Source organism: Bos grunniens, chromosome 3 (assembly GCF_055505025.1).
Source record: "Bos grunniens cultivar Pamir isolate PY7600 chromosome 3, Bosgru_T2T1.0, whole genome shotgun sequence".
Lineage (NCBI taxonomy): Eukaryota > Metazoa > Chordata > Mammalia > Artiodactyla > Bovidae > Bos > Bos grunniens.
Genome location: NC_141167.1, coordinates 70,855,245 through 70,878,263, shown reverse-complemented (window position 1 = coordinate 70,878,263; position 23,019 = coordinate 70,855,245). Strand labels below are relative to the sequence as shown.

At 41.8% G+C, this 23,019-nt stretch overlaps 1 protein-coding gene across 1 annotated transcript in view; it reads left to right on the top strand.

The window, feature by feature from the left end:
* The first annotated feature begins 3,082 nt into the window (after positions 1-3,082).
* Positions 3,083-23,019, top strand: part of DIPK1A (divergent protein kinase domain 1A) — a 130,010-nt gene continuing 110,073 nt past the window's right edge. Inside the window, exon 1 of the mRNA XM_086391212.1 lies at positions 3,083-3,169. Within this exon, the coding sequence (XP_086247338.1) occupies positions 3,116-3,169 (54 nt within the window). The 5' untranslated portion in view covers positions 3,083-3,115. The remainder of the gene's footprint in view (positions 3,170-23,019) is intronic.

Below are 23,019 nucleotides of genomic sequence, written 5' to 3'. Positions count from 1 at the left end.
TCGCTCAGTCGTGTCCCATTCTTTGCGACCCCATGAACCGCAGCACGCCAGGCCTCCCTGTCCATCACCAACTCCCAGAGCCCACCCAAACTCATGTCTATTGAGTAGGTGATGCCATCCAGCCATGTCATCCTCTGTCATCCCCTTCTCCTCCTGCCCCCAATCCTTCCCAGGGTCTTTTCCAGTGAGTCAGTTCTTCGCATCAGATGGCCAAATATTGGAGTTTCAGCTTCAGCATCAGTCCTTCCAATGAACACCCAGGACTGATCTCCTTTAGGATGGACTGGTTGGATCTCCTTGCAGTCCAAGGACTCTCAAGAGTCTTCTCAAACACCACAGTTCAAAAGCATCAATTCTTTGGCGCTCAGCTTTCTTCACAGTCCAACTCTCACATCCATACGTAACTAACTCAAGTGGGCCCTTAATGACACTCAGCAGGCCTGTGATATATTTTCTTTCCTAGTATATTCATCTTTCCATTCTCCTGGATGAATATATCACATCTTCGCTTCTTTCCTCATCACCTTCAGTTACTCTTCTGAATCTCCTCTTCCCTGCTGATGACCTTACATCATATGTCTCTGAAAAAAATTATCAGAAGAGAACTTCCACAGATCCTCACCACTGCTCCTATGACCTTCCCTCCAGTTTTCATAGATGAACAGTCTGTACTCCTGTCTATAGATAATCCTTTCATTTGTGTGCTAGATCATAAACGTTTCCCCTTTCAAAGGCACCACTCTAGCAATTCTCTCTTCTTGCTCCTTCATAAAAATTTCCTCTCTTCTAGATCATTCTCATTGAAACAAATATTTCAATTTTTTGGCCAACCTACTTTTGACTCCACTTCCACCACCAGTTAACTGTGGTGGTAGGCTCCCCATGATCATTTTTGGGCTCCCTTATACAGGAGAACTTCTAAAAAGAATTGCCTATAATATTAGTATCTCCAATTTCTCTCCTTCAATTTTCTCTTAAACCCACTCAAGTTTTTTTTCCCATTTCCCATAGCCTCCATGGTACTAAATCCAGTAGTTATTTCTCAGTCCTCACTTCCTCACTCACATGTAAGCACTAATACCTCCTTGATAACATTATATTCACTTGACTTCCAGGCACCTCACTCTCAGCTCACCAACTTCACTGGCTGTTCCTTTTCAATCTCCTTTGCTGGTTCATCCACTCTCCTGCCTTGAAGTTACAAGGTTTCATCTTTGGTTCTCTTCTATTTATATTCACTTCCTTGTGACTTTAAATATCATTTAATATCTCTATTTTTGGACAAATCTAAGTTTCTGATGACTTTCAGATCATACTACTGAGCTGGCAAAAACTCCTATATCCTGGGCTGTAGTCCTCAGTAAGGTCACAGAATAAGACATAACTTTCATCTTAAAAAAAAAAAAAGCTGGTATCTCTTATGCTGCATATGGTAGCTTGGACCACCCTTCTTAACACTGCACTCCCATGTACAACTGCCTATTTAAGATCTCCACTTGAATTTCCAATAGATATCTTGAATGTAAAAAAGTCCAGTCCTGAATTCCTGATCTTTGTCCCCTACCCAACTCTACCTGTAGTCTTCCTCATCTTCACCGGTTTGTTTTCTTTAACATACCCTCTATCTGCTTTATTATCCTATTTGATTTTCTTGTGTATTACTTGTTGCCTGCTGCCCCCACTTCCAGAATGTAATATCCACAAGGGGTGAGGGTTTTGTATTTTGCTCAGGTATATAACCCAATCAACTGGAACAATGTCCAGGGGCTCAATTAATATTTGTTTATTGAATGAATGAAAGAACGAATTAAACCAGTACTTATCATACTCAGAAATTACTGAAATCTTTTAACTCAAGCTGAAAGATCAATGAAAAACGGGTTTATTTGCCGCAATAAAATACCACACAGGTTTTAAACCTGTTTGTGCTTGGGTTGGGGGAGGGGCAGGCAAGAATGCAATTCTTCAGAAACGGAAAACACTAGAACAAAGCTTAAGTAAAAACCACAGTGAGAGTTAGTCACGTTTTGCTCCTAAGGAAACTTCTTGTCAGAGCAAGAGGCCTGAGTTCTAAGTGGCAACCTATGGGGTAAAAAGAAGCAAAAAGCATCTTCTTACAAGTCACTAGGATCAACAGCTGTTCTCTCCTGCTAGGATGGCTGTTTTTCCCTTATTTGGACTTCACTGTCAAAAGAAAGACACCACACCCTGTGTTATGTAGCCTTAACTGAGTGTGCCACGTCCCGGGCCTCCTGACTTCAGAACTGTATTTAATTTAGTAATGTTTGTCTTTTTCCCTTTTGACTCAAGGTTCGTGGGTAGGGCCAGGAAAGCTCTAAAGCTGTTTTGAAGCAATTCAAACCCAAAAGGTCAGACTTTAAAAAGTACTCAGGAAAAACAAGTTTAAGGCTGTAAGAGTTTAAGGCTGGATGTGGGGGCAGGTTACATTCAGTAGAGGGGAGCCCCGTCTGCGTTGGCTCAGGGGATGCGCCAGTCGGTTGCTCCCGCGGCCGCAAGGGCCACGGTACGCGAGGGAGGAAAAAGCCGGTCCCCAAGGAAGGAGCCCCACGCTTCCCTTGAATTTCCTCGCAACCCGCCCAGACACGTCCGGGCTGAAGGAGCAGAGTCCAAAAGAAGCGTCAGACCTGCCGGGCGGGGTGGCGGGACGCGCGGCCAGGGTAGCCAGGAGCAGCCACTTAGGTCGGCGTGTTCGGAGAGCTGGGCTCCACGGCCCTCCCCTCCAGGCGCCGAAAAAGCGACACCCCGGCTTCCGCGGCGCCCCCTCCTTCCTCCGCACGCCTCCCCTTTAAGCGCGAGGCGCAGTTGGATTTGTGTCGGCCGAGCGAGGCGCGACTCCCCTTTATGGCGGAGCCGGCAGCGGCGGCTCTGACAGCAGCGGCAGCCGGGCGAGCAGAGCAGGAGGCCGGGCCTCGGGCCGCCGGCCGCCGTCGCCGCAGCGGGGCCGGGGGGAGCGCGGCGCGCGCCGCGACGGGGGCGGAGGAGTGGGCGGGCCCGGCCGGACTGGGGGCGGGGAGGCGGGGAAAGGCGGGGAGCCGGGTCGCCGGCGCTCGGGTCCGCCTCTGACTGCGGCGCGGCGGGGCGATGTGTGATTACCATGGCGAGGAGTCTCTGTCCGGGGGCCTGGCTAAGGAAGCCCTGTTACCTCCAGGTAGGCCGGCGGCGAGCCCGCCGCGCGCCCGCTCTCTGCGCGGGACTTGCCCGCCTTCCTCCTTCCTCCCTGGGTCGGCGCCCGCCCGAACCCCGCTGCCCCCTGCCGTCCGGCACCTGGCGGCGCGCCCTCCCTCGCTGACCCGGCGCCGCAGCCTCCACCGCGGCGCTGTCCCGCCGCCCCCCAGCGTCCCGACCGGTCCGGGCTCGCCCTCGGCGCCTCGCATCCCGAGAGCCCCGGGACGTGACCTGGGTGCGACCCCACGCCCCTCGCGTTTGGGGCTCCGCAGTCTGGGCTCGGGACGTGCCGCGGTCCTCTCCCTGGTCCATTGCTCTCCTCCCCCCTCCCTGGTGGGCCCCGCAGGGAGGCTGTTCTCGGTTCAGTCCTGAGTCCTCAGTAGGTGGTAGGAAAGGTGGTGTGTCATTCCTCCATATTTTAGAAAATTATGACAAATTGTCACATCAGTGTTTTCTTCATACCCTGGTGAAGCGGCATGTGCCTCGGGCTGAACCACTTGGTTCGATCTCCATCACACCCGTGATTTAAACGGGAGCAAGGGCTCAAGCGAGGCGGATGGATGTTTGCTTTTTAAAAGGAAGGGGACAATGTCTTGTGCGGATCCCGAATACGCCAACAATGCAAATGTAATTCTGTTATGTCATGTATACTATTCGCGTGTTAATTTTTCATAATTTCCCATTCCACCCTCTATTCCGCTGCCAGTCTGTGTCTTCGAACCCTGCTACAGCTTTCATGTTAGTCACCAGGGGGACCTAGTAGACACCATGAGTAGCTGAGCGCAAATCCATCACCCAAGTGGAAAAACAACTACAAATCAGTTCTTCGCGTGGGTCAGCAGTTGTGTCTGCATTCAGAGAACAGTATTCCTTTACCGCTTACATTAAAATGCTTAAAGGTATCGATAGATTATTTGGGGATGGGAATTCATTAGGTGGTGCTTTTATCAATTATTTTAAAAGTTGAGAAGAAACCGTCGTGGGGCACGTAAATCTTTCATTTTTGTTTGGAAATTGCATGTGTGAATCACTGCTCTGCAATGAGTGATGTACTTCAAGTTGGAAGCTTGATTGATAGCTCATAAAATGAAGAATATAGGAGTAAAACTGATTGTTCTGAGCCTTTGTAGCAACTCCGCCAGTAGTAATTGTGCCCGAAAACAGTAGAGAAACCCAGTGTAGAATTCAATCCAGGCCAGATACCTCTTTGTAACCCTTTATGTGAAGAGAAAAAAAAAAAAAAAAGGAAAACAAACCACTTTCCAGACTCTATTCTCAAAATTAGTTTGAGATATTTAAAATCTTTTTTCGTAACTAAAACTGTCCAGCTTTTTTTTTTTAGATTTTGTGGCACACTTTTAGACTTTGATTCATTTGGTTCTCAACGTTCTCCACACAAGTGATTGTGACATTTTTTTGGCACCATAGCATAAGAACTTTCAGATTGGCTGAGTTAAGGTTAGTTTTTCAAATAGTTAGGCTTCTGTTAATGGCAAACATTTAGTAATTCTGCCTTCCAGAATGTGTGCATCATTATCCATTACCAAATTAAGGTAAACTCAGGTCCTCAGCATTTCAAAAGGATTTGGGGGCATAGTTATATATTAGTAGGCTATTTCTATATAAAATAATGATTAAATAGAAAACTTTGTTGGTTATAGTATTGTATTTGTGATAAATTTTAGAACTTGGGAACCTGGAGTACTGGTGTTTTAAACATTGTCTTGGTATTAGTATTTATTATTTATTAGTGTTTAGGAATTTTCTTGTTAGTTGTCCTTCACCATACCTTTTCAGTTTAACCCGCTGAATAAAAAGGCCTTCACATTACTCAGTGTCATGCCTTCTGTTCTCCATTGCTTAAATGCTTCACCTTTTGTTTTTAATACTACTTCTACTGTGTGGAGCTTCCCTGGTGGCTCAGATGGTAAAGAATGCCTGCAATGTGGGAAACCTGGGTTTGATCCTTGAATTGGGAAGATTCCCTGGAGAAGGGAGTGGCTACCCACTCCAGTATTCTTGCTTAGAGAATTCCATGGGCAGAGGAGCCTGGCTAGGTCTCACTTTTTTTTTTTTTTCTTCCACTAGGTGCTTCAACTGTAAATTGTTTTGGATGAAGTCAAAGAAAAATATTTTCATCTAAGACTATTGTACAGCTATCTATTCAGTTTCTCAGTCACTGAAAGTTGAATTAACATATACAATACTCCTTTCATTTTTTATTTTTATGATCTTTTAAATTTTATTTTATTTATTTTTGTTGTTTTTTGGCAGTGCCATGTGGCTTGTAGGATCTTAGTTCCCTGACCAGGCTTTGAGCATTGTGAGCGTGGAGTCTTAAACACTGGACAGCCAGGGAAGTCCCTGATTTTCTTTAAAATGATGTTCCTTTGGGAACAGCGTGAGGCATGAGGACAGAGCTGAGTTTTGTTCATTTGTGCATCTGGTTCATTATGACCTTGAAAAAATTTCGTAACTTTCTGGTTCCATAGTTTCCATATCATAAGTAGAAATTGTGGTTCTTAGCTGTGTAATCACATGAATGTAGTGAGGATAAGCTCAGTTTCAGTTCAGTTGCTCAGTCATGTCCGACTCTTTGTGACCCCATGGACTGCAGCATACCAGGCTTCTCTGTCCATCACCAACTCCCAGAGCTTACTCAAACTCAGGTCCATCGAATCGGTGATGCCTTCCAACCATCTCATCCTCTGTCGTCCCCTTCTCCTCCTGCCTTCAATCTTTCCTTGCATCAGGTTCTTTTCAAATGAGTCAGTTCTTCACATCAGTTGGCCAAAGTATTGGAGTTTCAACTTTAGCATTGGTCCTTCCAATGGATATTCAGGACTGATTTCCTTTAGGATGGACCTCCTTGGATCTCCTTGCAGTCCAGGAGACTCTCAAGAGTCTTCTTCAACACCACAATTCAAAAGCATCAATTCTTCGGCACTCAACTTTCTTTATAGTCCAACTCTCACATCCATACATGATTACTGGAAAAACCATAGCCTTGATTAGACCTTTGTCAGCAAAGTAATGTATCTGCTTTTTAATGTGCTGTCTAGGTTGGTCATAGCTTTTCTTTCAAGGAGCAAGCATCTTTTAATTTCATGGCTACAGTCACCATTTGCAGTGATTTTCAGTTCAGTTCAGTTCAGTTGCTCAGTCGTGTCCGACTCTTCGCAACGCCATGAATCGCAGCACGCCAGGCCTCCCTGTCCATCACCAACTCCCGGAGTTCACTCAAACTCATGTCCATTGAGTCGGTGATGCCATCCAGCCATCTCATCCTCTGTCGTCCCCTTCTCCTCCTGCCCCCAATCCCTCCCAGCATCAGAGTCTTTTCCAATGAGTCAACACTTCACATGAGGTGGCCAAAGTATTGGAGTTTCAGCTTTGGTATCAGTCCTTTCAATAAACCCAGGACTGATCTCCCCTAGAATGGACTGGTTGGATCTCCTTGCAGTCCAAGGGACTCTCAAGAGTCTTCTCCAACACTACAGTTCAAAAGCATCAATTCTTTGGCACTCAGCTTTCTTCACAGTCCAACTCTCACATCCATGCATGACCATTGGAAAAACCATAGCCTTGACTAGACGGACCTTTGTTGGCAAAGTAACGTCTCTGCTTTTTAATATGCTGTCTGGGTTGGTCATAACTTTCCTTCTAAGGAGTAAGCATCTTTTAATTTCATGGCTGCAATCACCATCTTCAGTGATTTTTAGAACCCCCCAAAATAAAAGTCTGTCACTGTTTCCATTGTTTCTCCATCTATTTGCCATGAAGTGATGGGACCAGATGCCATGAGCTTAGTTTCCTGAATGTTGAGTTTTAAGCCAACTTTTTTACTCTCCTCTTTCACTTTCATCAAGAGGCTCTTTAGTTCCTCTTTGCTTTCTGCCATAAGGGTGGTGTCATCTGCGTATCTGAGGTTAATGATATTTCTCCTGGCAATCTTGATTCCAGCTTGTGCTTCATCCAGCCTGGAATTTCATATGACGTATTCTGCATATAAGTTAAATAAGCAGAGTAACAATATACAGCCTTGACGTTCTCCTTTTCCTATTTGGAACCAGTCTGTTGTTCCATGTCCAGTACTAACTGTTGCTTCTTGACCTGCATACAGATTTCTCAGGAGGCAGGTAAGGTGGTCTGGTATTCCCGTCTCTTAGTTTTCCAGTTTGTTGTGATCCACACAGTCAAAGGCTTTGGCATAGTCAATAAAGCAGAAGTAGATGTTTTTCTGTAACTCAGCTACATGTAGTTAAATCTATTTTGTGGCATCTTAACTGCATTTTTAATAGAAAAGCATGTGAACTTAAATGGTAAATTTACATGTAAGTAAATATGTTCATTTCCTTCTACCAAAGGTCCCTGACTTTCTATCATCCCCTCTTTTATTTGTTGAGTCTTTATTGATCTAGGGGCATGATATGACTTAATTTTACTGACTTCATCATTTACTTAGTAAATATTTGTCTATGCTTTTCACATGCCAGAAACTCTGTGAGGGGGTTGGGATTCTGCAGAAGCTAAACAAACACCCTTGTGATCCTCATGGAGCTTAAAGTCTAGTCAAGGAGACAAACATTAATCAAATAACCTTAGAAATAAAAGTGCTATGAATAAAAAGTGAAGGGACAAAAGACTGCCTGAGAGGAAGAGAACAGTTTCTCTCTTTTTAAAAAGTATTTTACTATAGAAATTTTTATACATACATAAAGCAGAAAAGAATAATGTACTCTCAGGTACCTGTTACTTGCCCTCAACAATTATCAGTATTTTGTTTCATGTCCCTTCCCCTGTGTCCTTTTTCCAACTAAAATATTTTGAAGCAGATCCCATATATCACATAATTTCATTTAAATGCCTTAGTATGAATTTCTAACAGATAATGATACTTTTGACATAATCATAATACCATTATCATGCCTTAACAAAATTAACAACAGTTTCTTACTTTCTCTCATTCTCCTACATATGCATTATTCTGAGAGAATGACTAGATTTGATTTACCATGGGATGGATTTACTGTGATATGAGAGGGTCTCTTGGTAAAAACAAAATGAAAAACTCTCCCCTTACGAGCTAATTCCTACCAGAAGTTCTTTGAAGGAAAACTTAATTCTCATTTCAGGTTTTGGGAGAAAGTCTTAGAAAATGTCTGGTGTAAGTAACATTTTCATGTAAATGTAATATTTTAAAGTAAAGCTGTAATTAGTCAATAGATATATAAAAGATTTTGTTTTGTTTGGAGATAGGGTTGGGGTGAAGAGCACTGAAGGAATTAAATTTCAAAGATAGGGGGATGAGGTGAAGGGCCCAGCAAGAAGAGAGGAAAGTTTCAGAGACCAGCTTTGTATGCTTGCTTACAGTTTTGCTCTTCTGTCTTCAAGTGGGTGGAGTCCAAAAGTAGTTCTGTTCTGAGGTGTTCAGGCCTTAGGACTTGCAAGTTTCTCTTCCTACTGTGGTTTACAGGAAAAAATTTTAAGCAATTACCTATAAAGGAGCTTCATTCTCAGTATTTTCTTTAATCCGAAGGTCACTGTGATAATTGATAATGTTTATGGAAACTGTAGAATGTTTCTAGGAACAGTGGACTTCACTGGTGGCTCAAATGGTAGAGTCCACCTGCAAAGCAGGAGACCCGGGTTCAATGCTTGGGTTGGGAAGATCCTCTGGAGGAGGAGATGGCAACCGACTCCAGTATTCTTGCCTGGAGAATCCCATGGACAGAGGAGCCTGCAGTCCATGGGGTTGCAGAGTTGGACATGACTGAGAAACCAACACTTTCTAGAAACTGTAGTATGATGCAATTTATGATAAGTTTTCAGCTATAATATGGCTTAAGTAGGCATTTATGGACTAATGTGGGGACCTAATTACTTTTTGCAGTTTTGTTTATGTAGCAAAGGAGATTCTTCTGCTTGTGAAGAGAAAGACTGATAATAGTATATACCCATGTAGTAGAATATTGTTCAACAATAAAGAGAAATGAAGAATTGATATATGCTATAACATGGATGAACCTTGAAACCATTAAATATATGAAAGAAGCCACTCATAAAAGATCACATATTCTGGGGTTCCGTTTATTTGAAGTAGCCAGCAAAGGCAAATCTGTAAAGACAGAAGATAGATTAGTTCTTGCCTAGGACTGGGAGGGTTGTGGGGAAATGGGTATGGGGTTTCTTATGGGGTAAAGGAAATATTCTAAAATTGATGCTGTGCACAACTCTGTAAATATACTAAGATCCACTGAATTGTATACTTTAAATGAATAAATTGTATGGTATGTGAATTATATCTCAATAAAGCTGTAAAAAAAGAAATTTAGTTTATCCCATTGACATGGTTCTTCTCACTGCTTCTTGTTATAAATTCCACCCATGCCAGCTTTTTGGTGTAGAGAGTACTTCGTCCAGAGGACCAGTGCAGGCACACTGCCTGTGCGGCCTCTCTGTGAACCAAGAGGGCTTGTGATCTGCTAGAAGTAGGTATAGCCCAGCAGCATTTACCTGAGCAAACAACGGCTCAGGGCAAGGCAACATTCCCAGAGCACATTAACTTCAAGTTCTGTCCTTCCTGGCTAGTTTGTTGAAAGCTTACCTGGGAATTAGTATTTCCTGGACTAGCTATATGTTGTGGCACATTGAACAGAGTAGAATCCTGCCTCTGAGAACAGGATCTGTAGGTGTGTTCATGTTCACTAGTTTGGACCATGTTTAGGCAGTGTTTTTCTTCCACACAGCATTGTGATGGTACTCTTTGGGGCCTGTGTGGTGACCCAAGTTGACACCTGTGTTTGTCTCTTTTTAGCAGTGTGTTTTCAACAAATTAGGATCCACTTTGTTTAGAGTTTGCTCATAGCCTGAGTGGGACTGATAACACAACAGCCCTATAATTCATTGGTTTTCCTTTATAATACCTTCCTTCTTCTCACTGTCATTAAGTCCTGGAAGAATGAAAGTTAAGACAATTTAAGCTAATTCTCTATACTTAGATTAGACACATTTTCCATTCCAGTCATTCTGCCTACGTGCGTGCCCTGTTACATATAAAAGGCTGCTGGAATGCTAATGGCATTTGAAGTCTGAGATACTTGGGTGCTTATGAGGGTTTTTCAAGTCCTTTAAATTGCAAAAGTTTTAAATTTCTTAAGGTAGCCTCTTAAAAAATAACTAACAGTTTCAATGTGTTCAGTAGGGCTGTTACGAATGGATGGATAAATGGCATGTTCTAATGAGGGTGTCAGCACTTTAACATTTCTGATACCTACCTGGCTCTTTGATTTACATTAGTACTAGTCTTCAAACGTGACTGCTGTAGATGGTTTGGTTCTTTTTTACTTCATGTGTATATTTTTGCAGGATTTAGTGTCTTGTAGGGTTACTGATATGGTTTAGTTGATAATATTGACAAGGTTGACAAATACTGTAGTAAGAATAATATGGCTTCTTGCTCATTTTCAACTCCCAGGATTATTTTAAATTTAAGGGTAATAAAAGCAAGTATTGTTTCTTGTTCTCCAAAGGGAGGACTGTAGGTGGTGTGGTTCATCAGCTCTTTAATACGTGCTGTACAGGGTTAAACTTTTGCCTTTGCCTGAAACTGAATCTCCATAACTATGATTAGCTTTCTTAAAGTAGTGACTATACAGGGAGCATATGCATCCCATAATGTCTTAAATTTAAGCATAGAATTATAATGCAGCCTTTTGATATTATTATTAGTCACTGTAATAAACTCAAAGAAATGGTGAATTCTCATGCAGATTTCATACTCACACACTTTCAGGCTATCAGATCAGATCAGATCAGTTGCTCAGTCGTGTCCGACTCTTTTCGACCCCATGAATCGCAGCACGCCAGGCCTCCCTGTCCATCACCAACTCCAGGAGTTCACCCAGACTCATGTCCATCGAGTCAGTGATGCCATCCAGCCATCTCATCCTCTGTCGTCCCCTTCTCCTCCTGCCCCCAATCCCTCCCAGCATCAGAGTCTTTTCCAATGAGTCAACTCTTCACATGAGGTGGCCAAAGTACTGGAGTTTCAGCTTTAGCATCATTCCTTCCAAAGAAATCCCAGGGCTTATCTCCTTCAGAATGGACTGGTTGGATCTCCTTGCAGTCCAAGGGACTCTCAAGAGTCTTCTCCAACACCACAGTTCAAAAGCATCAATTCTTCAGCGCTCAGCCTTCTTCACAGTCCAACTCTCACATCCGTACATGACCACAGGAAAAACCATAGCCTTGACTAGACGAACCTTTGTTGGCAAAGTAATGTCTCTGCTTTTCAATATGCTATCTAGGTTGGTAATAACTTTCCTTCCAAGGAGTAAGCGTCTTTTAAATTTCATGGCTGCAATCACCATCTGCAGTGATTTTGGACCCCCCAAATAAAGTCTGACACTGTTTCCACTGTTTCCCCATCTATTTCCCATGAAGTGGTGGGACCGGATGCCATGATCTTCGTTTTCTGAATGTTGAGCTTTAAGCCAACTTTTTCACTCTCCACTTTCACTTTCATCAAGAGGCTTTTGAGTTCCTCTTCACTTTCTGCCAAAAGGGTGGTGTCATCTGCATATCTGAGGTTATTGAGATTTCTCCCGGCAGTCTTGATTCCAGTTTGTGTTTCTTCCAGTCCAGTGTTTCTCATGATGTACTCTTATTTAACATAAGTTAAATAAACAGGGTGACAATATACAGCCTCGACGAACTCCTTTTCCTATTTGGAACCAGTCTGTTGTTCCATGTCCAATTCTAACTGTTGCTTCCTGACCTGCATACAAATTTCTCAAGAGACAGGTCAGGTGGTCTGGTATTCCCATCTCTTTCAGAATTTTCCACAGTTTATTGTGATCCACACAGTCAAAGGCTTTGGTATAGTCAATAAAGCAGAAATAGATGTTTTTCTGCAACTCTCTTGCTTTTTCCATGATCCAGCAGATGTTGGCAATTTGATCTCTGGTTCCTCTGCCTTTTCTAAAACCAGCTTGAACATCAGGAAGTTCATGGTTCACGTATTGCTGAAGCCTGGCTTGGAGAATTTTGAGCATTACTTTACTAGCGTGTGAGATGAGTGTAATTGTGTGGTAGTTTGAGCATTCTTTGGCATTGCCTTTCTTTGGGATTGGAATGAAAACTGACCTTTTCCAGTCCTGTGGCCACTGCTGAGTTTTCCAAATTTGCTGGCATATTGAGTGCAGCACTTTCACAGCATCATCTTTCAGGATTTGAAATAGCTCAACTGGAATTCCATCACCTCCACTAGCTTTGTTCGTAGTGATGCTTTCTAAGGCCCACTTGACTTCACATTCCAGGATGTCTGGCTCTAGGTCAGTGATCACACCATCGTGATTATCTGGGTCTAGCATGCAGTAAAAGGGTTTCTTCATTGTTATCTTCCCAGTACCTCAGCTTTTCATCTTAATGTTTTGTATTCTTTATAGTTTTCTTTTTTTTACGGTTTTCATTCCTTAAAGTTGCTTTGAAAAACAATACTATACTATTCTGTTAAATACCATATTTTCACACTGACTGGAAAGATAAATGTCTCACATTTTTAACATATTTAGTTCTAGACATTTAAATATTTTGTGAATAATTTTTCTTTAAAACCCTTTAATCTACAATGCATATGGGTTTAGAAATAGCAGAATACTGCAAAATGAACATGTTTAAAATACCAAAATATTAGTCGATGAATTTTTCTTTAGAAATAGTAGAGGATTTTTTTTGATAATTAAGCAGAGACATTACTTTGCCAACAAAGGTTTGTCTAGTCAAGGCTATGGTTTTTCCTGTGGTCATGTACGGATGTGAGAGTTGGACTGTGAAGAAGGCTGAGCGCTGAAGAATTGATGCTTTTGAACTGTGGTGTTGGAGAAGACTCTTGAGAGTCCCTTGGACTGCAAGGAGATCCAACCAGTCCATTCTGAAGGAGATAAGCCCTGGGATTTCTTTGGAAGGAATGATGCTAAAGCTGAAACTCCAGTACTTTGGCCACCTCATGTGAAGAGTTGACTCATTGGAAAAGACTCTGATGCTGGGAGGGATTGGGGGCAGGAGGAGAAGGGGACGACAGAGGATGAGATGGCTGGATGGCATCACTGACTCGATGGACGTGAGTCTGGGTGAACTCCTGGAGTTGGTGATGGACAGGGAGGCCTGGCGTGCTGCGATTCATGGGGTCGAAAAGAGTCGGACACGACTGAGCAACTGAACTGAACTTTAATGAAATTAAACAATATCTGTTTTAGGGGTGATCATGATGTTGTGGATTTTTTTTCCTTTTGTTTTTTTTATTGTGGTCAAAAACACGCAGCACAAAGTTTTCCATCTCAACCATTTTTAAGATTATAGTACAGTACTGTTAACATATGCACATTTTTCGGCAACAAATCTGTAGAACTTGTAATCTTGCAAAACTGAAACTCTGTGCCTATTGAATAAGAGCTCCCCTTTTTCCCCTCCATACCATCCTGCTAACCACATTCTACTTTCTTTTTCTATGTGTTTGACTTCTTTAGATAACTTGTGTAAGTAGAATCATGCAGTAATTTTTTTGTGTGTGTGACTGGCTTTGTTTACTTGAATATCCTCAAGATTTATTCATCTGGTATGTATGATAGGATATCTTTGTTTTCAAAGGTTGAATAATATTCCGCTGTGTGTGTATACCACCTTTTTTATCCGCTCATCAGTTGATGGACATTTGGGTTACTTCCACTTCTTGGCTGTTGTAAATAATGCCATAGGGAACATGGGAGTGCTCATATAATATCTCTTTGAGATATTCTTTCAGTTATTTTGTATATATACCCAGAAGTGGGAGTGCCACGTCACTGGGTACTTCTGATTTTAAATTTTTGAGGAAAGTCTGTACTATTTTATATAGTGGCTATATCAATTTTATATTCCCATCAACAGTGCACAAGGACTCCAATTTTTCCACATCCTTGTAGCATTTGTTATTTTGTTTTTTGTTTGTGTGTTTACTGGGCCAGCCATCCTAACGGGTTTGAAGTAATGTCTCATTGTGGTTTGGATTTGCATTTCCCTGATGATTAATGATGTTGAGAATCTTTTCATCTGCTTCTTGACCATTTGCATGTCTTGTTTAGAAAAGGTTTCTTCTTTTTTTAAAAAGGCTTTATTTAATTTAATTAATTTATTTGGCCGCATCAGATTTAATAGTTTTGGCATGCAGGATCTTGGTTGCAGTGCACAGACTCTAGTTGAGGCAAACTGGCTCGGTAGTTGTGGTGCTTGGGTTTAGTTGCCCCATAGCATGTGGGATCTTAGTTCTCCAACTAGGGGTAGAACCCTCATCCCCTGCATTGCAAGGCAGATTCTTAATCACTGTACCAGGGAAGTCCTGAAAAAGTTTCTTTTTGATTTATTGTTTCAGAATGATGTTTATTCAGCAGGGTTATGTTAATGTAAGCAGTACTACCCTTTCTTTCCTAAGAAGGAGAAGGAGAAAGAGGGAGTGATGTTTAAATGTTTAGAGAGAGTGAGAAAGCAAACAATTATTGGACACTGTTAGCAATTGATTAGTAGAGGCATAGGTATAAGAGTATTCTTTGCACTTTTCTCCTAAATTTTCTGAAGATTTAAGCATTTCCAAAATAAAAGGTTACATTTCCAAAATAAAAAGAGAGACGGGTTTGATCTCTGGGTCGGGAAGATCCCTTGAAATGAGTAAGGAAGCAATTTGGGGCCAGGGCATTAGCTTTGGACATGTTGAACATGAAGTGCTAACTAGAGGTAGATACCAAATAAGCAGTGGGATGCAACTCTGAAGTTTGAGGTGGGGACGTTTGGGCTGATGATACACTAATACCAAATACTAATGGGTTGAGACCCATTAGTATTTGGGTTGTCGTGGAAGCCATGTGAAGAGACACAAGGAGACTACAAAATGAGAAGCAGAGAAGGTTGGAGTCCTGAGGACAACAGGGGCTAAAGAAAAGATGAGATTGAGATCAGAATTCAGTTCCATGCTGTGGTAGGATTGAGGGCTGCATTTCCTTGCTGGCTGTTGGCGGGCAGGGGTGGTTGTGGGGGGGTTGTTCTCGGTTTCTAGAGGCTGCCTACATTCATTGGCTCATGGCTTCTTTTCTCCATCTTCAAAGCCAGCAACGGTGGGTGGAGGACTTTGCGTGTTTTTATCTCTGACTTCCTCTTCTGCCTCAGCCTTTTTCTACCTTTCTCTGCCTCATATCTCTGACTGCTGCCTCTAAGAGTTCATATGATTATATTGGCTTCACCTGGATAATTCAAGATACTATCTCTACTTTAAGTCTCTTTATAGCAGTATCTAGATTAGTGCTTCGGAGAAGGCAATGGCACCCCACTCCAGTACTCTTGCCTGGAAAATCCCATGGACAGAGGAGCCTGGAAGGCTGCAGTCCATGGGATCGATAAGAGTCAGACACGACGGAGCGACTTCGCTTTACTTTTCACTTTCATGCACTGGAAAAGGAAATGGCAACCCACTCCAGTGTTCTTGCCTGGAGAATCCCAGGGACGGGAGAGCCTGGTGGGCTGCCGTCTCTGGGGTCACACAGAGTCGGACACGACTGAAGCGACTTAGTAGCAGCAGCAGCAGATTGCTATGCTATGCTATGCTAAGTCGCTTCAGTTGTGTCCAACTCTGTGTGACCCCAGAGACGGCAGCCCACCAGGCTCCATCGTCCCTGGGATTCTCCAGGCAAGAACACTGGAGTGGGTTGCCATTTCCTTCTCCAGTGCATGAAAGAGAAAAGTGAAAGGGAAGTCGCTCCGTCGTGTCTGACTCTTAGCGACCCCATGGACTGCAGCCTACCAGGCTCCTCTGTCCATGGGATTTTCCAGGCACGAGTACTGGAGTGGGTTGCCATTGCCTTCTCCAAGCAGCAGATTAGTGATGATTAAATAATCAGGGGGTGGAAACCTTGGGAGACTTAGAATTCTAACATAGAAAACACAACTGAAAATTGACAGTTAAAAAAAATTAATCATTAATCATTTCCTAAAGTATTTTGTTTTCCTTCCATTACTATTAGGTTTTAAGATGTTGCCATAAGAAATTTTATGAGTTACCATTGTATTTATCATTCTAGCAATTACTATGAGAGGAATCTTGGATACTTATTAAAGGAAAGAAAATATAAATAGCTACTGAACAACCACATGTGGCAATACTTGTTTTTACAATAGATACTATTCTTAAATCTTTTGTAACCTTGTACAAGCTAAAAAGTGGAAAAGTATCACTTTATGAACTCTAAGAAAAGGTTCTTTAAAATGTAACCTAATACATTGCCATATGTAGAATAGATAGCTAATAGAAAGTTGCTGTATAACACTGGGAGCTCAATGCAGTATTCTGTGACAGCCTAGAGGGGTGGGTGAGGTGGGGGGGCGGTACAAGGGGGAGGGGACAGATATATACTTATGGCTGATTCACATTGCTGTATAGCAGAAGCCAATACAGTATTGTAAAGCAATTATCCTCCAATTAAAAATAAATTAAAAAAATGTAACCTTGGACGGAGGAGCCTGGTGGGCTGCAGTCCATGGGGTCGCTAGGAGTCGGACACGACTGAGGCGACTTAGCAGCAACCTATGTCTGTCTGTTTATTACCTAACACTTGTTCTCTACTCCTTAAAGAAAAAAAATGCTTGTTTTGTTATGTCAGCTTATAAGATTTCAGTCACATCTGATCCTGTATAACTAAATTCATACCCAGTGAAGGCAGAGCCTACTTATTACTCTAGTTTTGTCCTTTATCCTGAGCATATAGTACTCAGGATGTGCAAAATGATACAGTATAGTACACATATTGAAAAATATTCTTTGGGGTTGGTGCACTGGGACGACCCAGAAGGATGGTATGGGGAGGGAGGAGAGAGGAGGGTTCAGGATGGGGAACACATGTATACCTGTGGCGGATTCATTTCAATATTTGGCAAAACCAATACAATATTGTAAAGTTTAAAAATAAAATAAAATTAAAAAAAAAGAAAAACTGACCAAAAAAATAAGAAAAATATTCTGTAATCACTCTGAGAAATTGAACTGCAGTAGCTCACACTAAGCACACATTGCTCTCTCACATTCTTACTGTTTACTCTTACTACCACCTCCATCATATCATCTTCACCATTGTCGTTATAACTGAGGCTGTTGCCACCCCCTCTTCTTCCAATCTGCCAACCTCCTCTGGCTTCCCTCTTTTCCCTGTTCAGTCAGGACCCGATGTTCTGTCATGTCAGCTACTCTTCTTTGCCCACTAACTACCTCTTTGCTTCTCTTACTTTCCTTTCTTCTTGTCCTGATACTCTCCTTTTCCTTTCAATCTCATCTTTTCTTTAGCCCCTGTTGTCCTCAGGACTCCAACCTTCTCTGCTTCTCACTTTGTAGTCTCCTTGTGTCTCTTCACATGGCTTCCACGACAACCCAAATACTAATGGGTCTCAACCCATTAGTATTTGGTATTTGTGTATCATCAGCCCAAACGTCCCCACCTCAAACTTCAGAGTTGCATCCCACTGCTTATTTGATATCTACCTCTAGTTAGCACTTCATGTTCAACATGTCCAAAGCTAATGCCCTGGCCCCAAATTGCTTCTTTACTCATTTCAGTTAGTGATACTCTCCAGTTACTCAAGAGATAAATATACTCAAGTCCTTCTAGACTCTCCCTCTCTCCTTATCCTCATATTTAATCCCTCAACAATTCCACTAGTGAATCTCCTTAAATAGCTTTTGATTGCGTCATCTTTCTTTTTTTAAATATACAGTGTTATCAACTGTAGTCACCATGTTTTACCTTAGATCCTCAGACCTTATTCATTGTGCAGTTGTAAGGTTTTTACTGGCCTTTTACTGATCTCTATTTTCCCCACCTCTCAGCCTCTGGTAGCCATTTTCTACTCTCTGTTTCTATGAGTTTGACTTAAAAAAATTTTTTTTTAGATTCTATATGTAAATGATGGGAGAAGGCAATGGCACCCCACTCCAGTACTCTTGCCTGGAAAATCCCATGGACAGAGGAGCCTGGTGGGCTGCAGTCCATGAGGTTGCTAAGAATCAGACACGACTGAGCGACCTCACTTTCACTTTTCACTTTCATGCATTGGAGAAGGAAATGGCAACCCAGGCCAGTGTTCTTGCCTGGAGAATCCCAGGGACGGGGGAGCCTGGTGGGCTGCTGTCTATGGGGTCGCACAGAGTCGGACACGACTGAAGCGACTTAGCAGCAGCAGCAGCATATATAAATGATACTATGCAATATTTATCTTTCTGTCTGGCTTCATTTAGAATAATGCCCTCAGGGTTCATCTATTTTGTTGCAAATGGCAGTATTTCTTTCTCATGGCTGAATAATTTTCTAGTGTGTTGCGTATGTTTGCATGTCTGCCATGTTTTCTTATCCATTTATCCTCCAGTGGACACTTTGGATACTGAGGTTATTTCCATGTCATGGCTATTATGAATAATGCGGCATTGAACACAGGGGTGCGGCTATCTCTTTGAGATTCTATTTTCACTTCCTTTGGCTATATACCCAGAAAAGTAGGAATGCTGGTAGTTCTGTTTTTTAGTTTTTGTGGAACCTCCATATTTTCCATAGTGATTAAACCAATTTACATTCCCACCAACAGTGCACAAGGGTTCCTTTTTCTCCACATCCTCACCAACATAGCTGTCTCTTGTCTGATGATAGCCATTCCAACGGGTATGAAGTGATAGTTCGTTGTGATTTTGATTTGCATTTCTCTGATGTTTAGTGATAGTACCTTTTCAGGTACCTGTTGGCCATTTGTTTCCTGCTGGTACCCTGATTCTTTCCTTTTGTCTCACTCAGTTCAGTTCAGTTCAGTCCAGTCGCTCAGTCTTGTCCGACTCTTTGCAATGCCATGAATTGCAGCATTAGGCCCACTATAATAGCCTCCAGAAGGGCCTTCCTGCCACCTTTACCCCTATCGGATTCACCCCCCACTTTCCTTCCAGATGAGTCTTCTCCAAAATGCCAATGGGATCTAATCCTCCTCCTACCAGTGAAGTCCTTCTGTGATTTACCATTGACTTCAGTGGACCATTACCTTCAGTGGCTTCCCTGATAACTCAGTTGGTAAAGAATCCGCCTGCAGTGCAGGAGACTCCAGTTCAATTCCGGGAAGATCCCCTGGAAAAGGGATAGGCTACCCACCCCAGTATTCTGGCCTAGAGAATTCCGTGGACTGTATAGTCCATGGGGTCGCAAAGAGTCAGACACTACCGAGTGACTTTCAGTGAACTAAGCAGAGCTCTGAGCCCTTTTTTTCTGGTCCCTTCCTGGCTTGCCATTTCATTCAGGCCACAACCATCTCATGAACTGTTTACTCTAGCAATTCTGAAAAACTTCCCGTTTCCCAACACACCTTGCTCTCCTCCACATGTCACCTATCTATCCCACCATTTCCTCCTCTTTGCCCTAGAATGCCCTTCCCCCATTTCCCTGCATCCCTCTTTACCTGGTTTATTCGCAGTTTTCTGCTTGTCCTTTAGGTTTCAACTCAGAGAGGAAGTGACCTTTCAGAAATTTCTCCCTAAACTTCACACGGCAACCTTTTTTGTGCCTCGCAGTGTGAGAACCTGATATCTGGCACACACTTCTCTTACAGAACTTATGATATTGAATTGTTATCACTGGTGACAGAAAGAAAGATTTTATTTCTCTCTTCTGAACCCCAGACTGTGATCTCCCTGACAGCTGAGATGGAGATGTCAGTTTCTTCTCTTTATCTTTTGTGCCTAGCCCAAAGCAGATGTTCAATAAATGTTTGTTGAATGACTGAATCCTCACAAACCTGTATAAGTATAGGAGAGCTTATGATGCAAGTCATGTTTCCCCTTCCACTTCTTACCCCCAGCTCTACTCTCAGAAGGTAGCCTCTTTGAATCACTTATCTTTTTGGATTTCCTGGTGGCTACACTTCTAACTTCTAGAACAGTGTGTCTAAAGGGAACTGCACACATCCCACACCCTGGGAGGTTCTTATAATGCTGAATTTGTTTCCTGGAAGAAATTACTTGAAATTGTGTTTATTCTTATGTGCTTTTTATATCTTAAAATATTTTTCACAGAATAGCTGATGGTTTCCTGTATTTGGTTTATTATTATAATAAGCATTTCCCCCAAGTAAAAATCAATTCAAAATTATTCTTCAGTTCAGTTCAGTCACTCAGTCATGTCCAACTCTTTGCAACCCTGTGGACTGCAGCACGCCAGCCCACCCTGTCTATCACCACCTCCTGGAGTTTACACAAACTCATGTCCATCAAGTCAGTGATGCCATTCAGCAATCTCATTCTCTGTCATCCCCTTCTTTTCCCCCCTTCAATCTTTCCCAGCATTAGGGTCTTTTCAAATGAGTCAGTTCTTTGCATCAGGTGCAAAGTATTGGAGTTTCAGCTTCAACATCAGTCCTTCCAATGAATATTCAGGACTGATTTCTTTTAGGATAGACTGGTTGGATCTCCTTGCAGTCCAAGGGACTCTCAAGAGTCTTCTCCAACACCACAGTTCAAAAGCATCAATTCTTTAGCGCTCAGCTTTGCTTGTAGTCCAGCTCTCACATCTATACCTGACTACTGGAAAAACCATAGCCTTGACTAGACAGACCTTTGTTGGCAAAGTAATGTCTCTGCTTTTTAGTATGCTGTCTAGGTTGGTCATAACATTTCTTCCAAGGAGTAAGCATCTCTTAATTTCATGGCTGCAGTAACCATCTACAGTGATTTTGGAGCCCAAGAGAAGGTTGTCACTGTTTCCACTGTTTCCCCTCTATTTGCCGTGAAGTGATAGGACCAGATGTCATGATCTTAGTTTTTTCAATGTTGAGTTTTAACCCAACTTTTTCACTCTCCTTTTTCACTTTCATCAAGAGGCTCTTTAGTTCTTCGCTTTCTGCCATAAGGGTGGTGTCATCTGCATATATGAGGTTATTGATATTCCTCCCAGCTATCTTGATTCCAGCTTGTGTTTCATCCAACCCAGTGTTTCTCATGATGTACTCTGCATATAAGTTAAATAAGCAGGGTAACAATATACAACCTTGATGTACTCCTTTCTGATTTGGAACCAGTCTGTTGTTCCATGTCCAGTTCTAACTATTGCTTCTTGATTTCTCAAGAGGCAGGTCAGGTGGTCTGGTATTCCTATCTGTTTAAGAATTTTCTGTAGTTTGTTGCGATCCACACAAAGTCTTTGGCATAGTCAATAAAACAGAAGTAGATATTTTTCTGGAACTCTCTTGCTTTTTCGATGATCCAATGGATGTTGGCAATTTGAATCTGGTTTCTCTGCCTTTTCTAAATCCAGCTTGAACATCTGGAAGTTCACGCTTCACATACTGTTGAAGCCTGACTTGGAGAATTTTGAGCATTACTTTACTAGCATGTGAGATGAGTGCAATTCTGTGGTAGTTTGAGCATTCTTTGACATTGCCTTTCTTAGGGATTGGAATGAAAACTGACCTTTTCCAGTCCTGTGGCCACTGCTGAGTTTTCCAAATTTGCTGGCGTATTGAGTACAGCACTTTCACGGCATCATCTTTTAGAATTTGAAATAGGTCAACTGAAATTCCATCACCTCCACCAGCTTTGTTTGTAGTGATGCTTCCTAAGGCCCACTTGACTTCACATTCCAGGATGTCTGACTCTAGGTGAGTGCTCATACATCGTGATTATCTGGGTGGTAAAGATCTTTTTTGTATAGTTTTTCTGTGTTCTTGCCACCTCTTCTTCATATCTTCTGCTTCTGTTAGTCCATACCATTTCTGTCCTTTATTGTGCCCATCTTTGCATGAAATGTTCCCTTGGTATCTCTAATTTTCTTGAAGCGATTTCTAGTCTTTCCCATTCTATTGTTTTCCTCTACTTCTTTGCACTGATCACTGTGGAAGGCTTTCTTATCTCTCCTTGCTATTTTAAAATTTCTATTATTGTGAGTTAAAATATACATATCATAGGTTAATATGACCATGATTTTTATAGAATATAAATAAGTATACAAATGTTAAGGATTTTTTTTTCCCTAATATATTTTCCTGAGAGCATTTTACTATAAAAAAAGTTTTGGGGCTGCTTTTTATCTCTGTTTCTTGATTTATTAACTTTAGATAATATCTACTGACTTTCTACTTTTAAGAAGGGCTATTTAGCTTTCCTTACACTACAGTTCTCATTCTCTGCCAGCGTTTGATTTTTAATTTTGTTTCTTCTGTTGCTTAATTTAGTAACTTCAGATAATGACAACTCTTTCTCATTTCATCCACTTTTGACAGTCTGTCTACTCTCCCCCTTTTTAAGATGGGGATTAGAACCTGTTTCATTTTTTGTGTGTTTTTTCTCAATTTCTGTCAGCAACACTTTTACATTGTCAAAAGTTGGTAACTTATATTTTGTCCTATGACAGTAACCAAATCACCAAATAAGTGAATCTAAAATATGAAAACTATAAAGTAGTATTATATTCAGTTGGCAAAAAACTTCGTTCAGGTTTTTCAGGAACATATTTCAGAAAACCCAAATGATTATTGTGATTTGTTAATTCTTCCATAAATAAAAATTCCCCCTATATATATGGCTGAGTCTCTTCACTGTTCACCTGAAAGGATCACAACATTGTTAATCAGATATACTCCAATAAAAAAATGTTTTTAGTGTTAAAAAAACTAAATTGAAAAAAATTTTTAAAAATCTCCCTTACAAAGCTGAGATCCTTTGACTACAACATGAAGTTCCTTCCCCTTATCAGGAAAGTGGGTAGAATTAACAGACTGGGATAGATGCCTCTT